General features: G+C 43.6%; 1 protein-coding gene across 1 annotated transcript in view; it reads left to right on the top strand.

Moving 5' to 3' along the window:
* The first annotated feature begins 839 nt into the window (after positions 1-839).
* Positions 840-6,000, top strand: part of LOC139373093 (ephrin-A2-like) — a 28,679-nt gene continuing 23,518 nt past the window's right edge. The window contains exon 1 of the mRNA XM_071113188.1: positions 840-2,747. Coding sequence (XP_070969289.1) covers positions 2,560-2,747 — 188 coding nt within the window. The 5' untranslated portion in view covers positions 840-2,559. The remainder of the gene's footprint in view (positions 2,748-6,000) is intronic.

Genomic DNA, 6,000 nt, shown 5'->3' with positions numbered 1-6,000 from the left:
GGTTAGTTTATTATTCATTTATTTAGGTTATGATGGTTAGAATGGTTAGTTTATTATTAATTTATGATGGTTATGATGGTTAGTTTATTATTCATTTATTTAGGTTATGATGGTTAGAATGGTTAGTTTATTATTAATTTATGATGGTTATGATGGTTAGTTTATTATGAATTTATTTAGGTTATGATGGTTAGAATGGTTCGTTTATTATTAATTTATGATGGTTATGATGGTTAGAATGGTTAGTTTATTATACATTTATTTAGGTTATGATGGTTAGAATGGTTAGTTTATTATTAATTTATTTTGGTTGGTTAGAATGGTTTATTACACAGAGCAGACCCAGTATGCCAGTAGATGTATTATTTTACAGCTGTATTTGGGTTATATTGGTTATGATGGGGGTATATATATATAGGTCTGTTCATACAGATAAGTATTTATTCTTACAATACTCTTAATACTTCGATTATATACATTCTTGCAGCGCAGATGCGCTACAATGATAACTACATTATTGTGGAACAGTACAAAGGTAGTAATACCTTAATTGTACAATAAAGGAGTAGTAACTAATTGATTACACATTTTGTAAAGATGTAGTAACTGGATTGACAGTGATAATCTAACCTAACACTGTCAGTATTATCCTAACCCATGTTATGTATATGTGGAGTTTAATACAGCTGAACTAAGCGGCTTCAGAGCCGCGAGAGCAGTGAGTCAGACACTGTCCCCAGAGGTAAGAGACTGAGAGACTTCGCTAGCTCAGAGTGAGAGGGGGAGGGAGGGGAGAGGGAGGATGGGGAGAGGGAGGGAGAGGGAGGATGGGGAGAGGGAGGGAGAGAAGGAGGTGAAAACAAGCAGTAAGGAGATTCTGGCAGCAGCGGGAGCTGAGAATCAGATTCACCACGAGGAGTGTTGTCACCGTGAGAGACTGTTGGAAGGATCGCCACGTTATTCACTCTGTCGGTCTGTCTCTCTGCCAGTCTGTGTGTGTGTCTCTGCCAGTCTGTGTGTGTGTCTCTGCCAGTCTCTGTGTGTTGATCCGTAAAGAACATTGTGGAGTGTGGACCATGAAGCCGAATTGGATTTTACATCCAAATCAGCAGAAACAGACAGAAGAGGAACTTGGGACGGGAGGAGCGTGATAGCTGGTAATCTCTGATGAAAACGAGCAGCAATAACAGGACCCAACCAGCCACTCTCACTGAGGAAACGATTAACCTGTCGTGGTTTATTGACCCGAACGGACATCTGAAGAATATTCAAATGGAACTCCCTTAATAAAGGGAGGTGTTCAGGACCAGATAGAAACTGGTCAGCACCAAAACACAATCTGTTACTGGAGTAACTGGTCAGTACTGAAACAGAATCTGTTCGTGGGGAAACTGGTCAGTACTGAAACAGAATCTGTTTGTGGGGAAACTGGTCAGTACTGAAACAGAATCTGTTCGTGGGGAAACTGGTCAGTACTGAATCATCTTACAGAGGAACCTTCATCACCTAAAACATAATTTCTTACTGAAGAAAGTGTTCAGCATGGAACATGTCTCACTGAAGAAAGTGTTCAGTACCAAAACAACTCCCTGAGGAAACTGTTACGAACCAATATATCTCTTACGGAAGACAGTTCAGTCCCGGCGAGCTGAGGGGAGTCAGGATGTTCGGTCCCCAGACGACATTAAACCCAGATTGGATTTGGCTTCGCGTCTCATTGTGGAGTGGAGGAGAGGAGTGGAGAGAAGAGGTTTCTATTTGTGCTGATAGTGTGTGATCGATAGAGAGAGGACGACATCGTGAGATGGCTGATAATTCATCAACGCCAGCATTTATAGAAATACAGAAATATGTCAAATAATTACAATGTCTCATCAATGTAATCAATCATCAATGAACAGACAGTGGACTTAAGATAAACGTGTGGATTCAGGAGAATGAAAGTCACTAGTTTGGATGTCATATTCAGGGGAGCACAAGTTGTACAGAGAGGATAAGGGAGGACAAGTCTCAGACCCTGGCAAGAACATAGACACTCTTCCTGTATTGATTGAGATTGAGTGATTTGCGCAACATGCAAGCGCAACAGGTTAGGTTTGGGCATGCTAGCGATTGGTTAGGGTAAGGTTAGGTTTGGGCATGCTAGCGATTGGTTAGGGTAAGGTTAGCTTTGGGCATGCTAGCGATTGGTTAGGGTAAGGTTAGCTTTGGGCATGCTAGCGATTGGTTGGGGTAAGGTTAGCTTTGGGCATGCTAGCGATTGGTTTGGGTAAGGTTAGCTTTGGGCATGCTAGCAAAGTGGTCAAGGTTCAAGATAAGGTGTGTAAACAAAAACACGCCAAAACAACACACCTGGATTCAAACCGCATTACAAAGTCCTGGATTCAAAGTCCTGCACACTACAACCTCTGCCACCCTGTTTCCACTAACAGGCTGGAACAATCGGAATGGACTGGGATCTTTGAATGCCCAGACACTGATTGAGACGGTCCATGCACTGGCTATTCCAACTCAACTGTAAGCTAACACAACCAGCGAAGCAGACTTCAAGTGGACTCTATGATGTGTGTAACTGGTTTGAGGAGTGTGAGGTGGACGGCTCGGCCTGGTCAGAGGAGTGTGTGCACGTGTGTGACGCAGGTGGTTCTGATGTGTCTGACTGTCCTGTCTTCCTGTCTGTCCGTCTGGGCTGAAGACCAGATCATCTTCGACCACCATGCTGTCTACTGGAACAGCACAAACCCCAGGTAGGATGCAGTCTGTGCATGTGTGTGTGTGTGTGTTTGTGTGGATGCTATAATTGAGCTGAAAGCTCCTTTTGTCTCTGATAGACAATGAGGGCATCATGCCTCCCTTTCTAGTTATTGAGTATAGCTGATACACACACACACACACACACACACACACACACACACACACACACACACACACACACACACACACACACACACACACACACACACACACGATGCTGTGGTTAGCTGGGTCTCATTGACATGGTGCAGAGCAGCCTCGCTCTGTCAGTCTAATGAATTCTGACAGACTGGACTGCCTCCCTCTCCCTCCCTCCCTCCATCTCTTCTCTCGCTCTCTCTCTCTCTCTCTCTCTCTCTCTCAGGTACATATATAAACAGTGAAAGTGCTCCCACTCTATCACGGTTGAATTACCACTAACCGGCTAACAGCCCTGTCTCCCCCTGCAACACACACACACCGACACTGCTGATTTAGTTCAGCTAACAGCCCTGTCTCCCCCTGCAACACACACACACCGACACTGCTGATTTAGTTCAGCTAACAGCTCTGTCTCTCCACAAGTGCTCAAATATTTAACAGGCAAGGAGGAAGAGTCTCCTCTCTCACTCCTCTCTCCTCTCTCTTTCTCTCCTCTCTTTCCTTCTTTTTTTCCCCTCTCACTCTGCTCTTCCCCTCCTCCCTCTGTCAAGGTGCTACATCAGACAACATGCTTTGTTTGTGCAATGCTATTGTTGTATCGCTGAATTAATGTGTGATGGGAGGTTGATGGAAAAGTTTGTTTATACAGAAACAAATTAACAGGAGATGAGTTTCAAACTACACACACACACACACACACACACACACACACACACACACAGAGCTTTGTTTCTGCGAAACACACATGCACACACATCCTGTCTCTATAGCCTCAGATAATAGCCAAATCTAATCCCAGGGTTTATCCTTCAAAGTAATTATTTCCTCTCCTCCCTTTTTCCTCCTGATCCCGTTTCCTCCCTATCCCGTTTCCTCCTGATCCCGTTTCCTCCCCATCCCGTTTCCTCCTGATCCCGTTTCCTCCTGATCCCGTTTCCTCCCCATCCCGTTTCCTCCCCATCCCGTTTCCTCCCCATCCCGTTTCCTCCTGGTCCCGTTTCCTCCCCATTCCGATTCCTACCCATCCCGTTTCCTCCTGATCCCGTTTCCTCCCCATCCCGTTTCCTCCTGATCCCGTTTCCTCCCCATCCCGTTTCCTCCTGGTCCCGTTTCCTCCCCATTCCGATTTCTCCCCATCACGTTTTCTCCCCATCCCGTTTTCTCCTCTCTCTTCTGGGAGGCTTTGTGGTTCTCTCCATCCTCCTCCAGAGGTCCCGAATGATGATTGCAGAGGGTTTCATGCTATGGGATGGATGTCCTCAGAGAGAAACTGAAAGGGGAAGATAGTAGCTAGTGTGTGTGTCTGTGTGTGCAGAAAGGCCTACTCTCCTCTCAACTGTGTCAGACACACAGACTTAGCCATGTGCAGTCTCTCCTGTCCCCTGCGCCACATTCACATTCATGTATCTGTCTCGCCCTTGTCCCCCAAGACACACACACACTTTCTCTACTGTCCCCTGTGGCATACACAGATATATCTTTCAGTTTGTTCTGACACACACATCTTTACTATACACTTACATGTCTCTCTATCTTACTGTCTTCTCTGTTCGACATGAAACAGCCTCTGTCTGCCTGCCTGTCTGTCTGTCTGTGTGTCTGTCTTCCTTTTATTCCCACTATGACTGATGTACATCAGTTATGACAAACACTTCTAAACAGGAGACAAGAAAACAAAAGCCTGTTAACGTCTCTGACCTGATTACAATACAATAATCAAAGCTTCTGGTGTGTGTGTTTGTGTGTGTGTGTGTGTGTGTGTGTGTGTCTGTGTGTGTGTGTGTGTTTGTGTAAGCTCTCAGTACACCATTTTTACAGAGAGATAGAGGGAGGGAGACAGAGGTTGGAAGGAGAGAAGGAGAAGAGTTGTGGAGCGAGAGGTAGATGAGAAAAAGTATGTGGAGAGAGACAGGAAGAGATGTTTTGCTGGTGTACACAATCTGTTTTCCACTTGGTTTAGCTTCACATGTGATGTTAAACGTCTATAAAACATTTGTCAGGGCTCGGAACAGCTTTCACTCAGCAAACTTTGTTAGGAAGTCTGTTTTTAGTGGTGTGTGTGTTTGATATTGCAATCACATCACCACTCATGATACATTTTAAAAGATGGAGGCACTTGTCTGAAATATCCCCTTATTCTTGATCTGATCTCGCTTCACTGACAGGTACTTCTTGAATTACGGTGACATTTGGGCACTTTGGGGAAAAAAGTACTTCATTCTTCTAGATGTGTATTTATTTCAATGTATTTAGTTACATCTTCTCATTCTAAATCAACTAACATGTTACCTTAATGACTTTTTTTGTGTCACCAGTAGGACTATTAACACCAATGTGTCACGTGTGCTCCCTCTCCCTGCTCCCTGCTTGTTATGGCGCACACCTGTCACCATCGTTACGCGCACCAGCGCCTCATGAGACTCACCTGGACTCCAACACCTCCCTGATTAACTTCCCTATATATATGTCACTCCCTTTGGTTCCTTCCCCAGGCGCCATTGTTTCTGTTCATGTCATTGTTTGTGTTTCTTGTTTTTGTATTTAAACACTCACTCCCTGAACTTACTTGCCGACTCTCAGCGCACTCGTTACACAATGAAACATTTTAGGTTGAGGTTTTTCTGAAATGGAGGCCACAAATGCTGAAATCTAAGATCATCAATCATTTAAAAAGAATGTACTGAAGTGATATGATTAATCATTTTGCTCACAATGATATTTCCCTTCATTTAAATTCACTAACACCAAGTGGCACTTTGGATTTAGACACCACATGATTAACTGAATCTTCAAATGTATGATGTACTTAAAGGGTGTGTTTAGCTAATCATTTTATTTAATATAGACCCCTCCCTGATAAGTTTGCCACTGGAGAGAATGCTCAAGGTTCTTGTATATCTTGCTAATCATTGATTTTCAAGGCGGTAACCAATGAAATAACACTGAGGGGCACACATTATATAACTTCATAGCCTTCGTTTTTATTGATCTATACAATACCTGATAGTAGATGTCAAAGATAGAAGATATCTGGTGTACTGCATTAGAAACACAATATACTAGAGATATTAGATGGAAACATTCAATATTACATAGAAACATAAG

Source organism: Oncorhynchus clarkii, chromosome 18, assembly GCF_045791955.1.
Source record: "Oncorhynchus clarkii lewisi isolate Uvic-CL-2024 chromosome 18, UVic_Ocla_1.0, whole genome shotgun sequence".
NCBI lineage: Eukaryota > Metazoa > Chordata > Actinopteri > Salmoniformes > Salmonidae > Oncorhynchus > Oncorhynchus clarkii.
The sequence above is the reverse complement of the archived record's forward strand: the minus strand, read 5'-3'. Positions and strand labels throughout refer to the sequence as shown.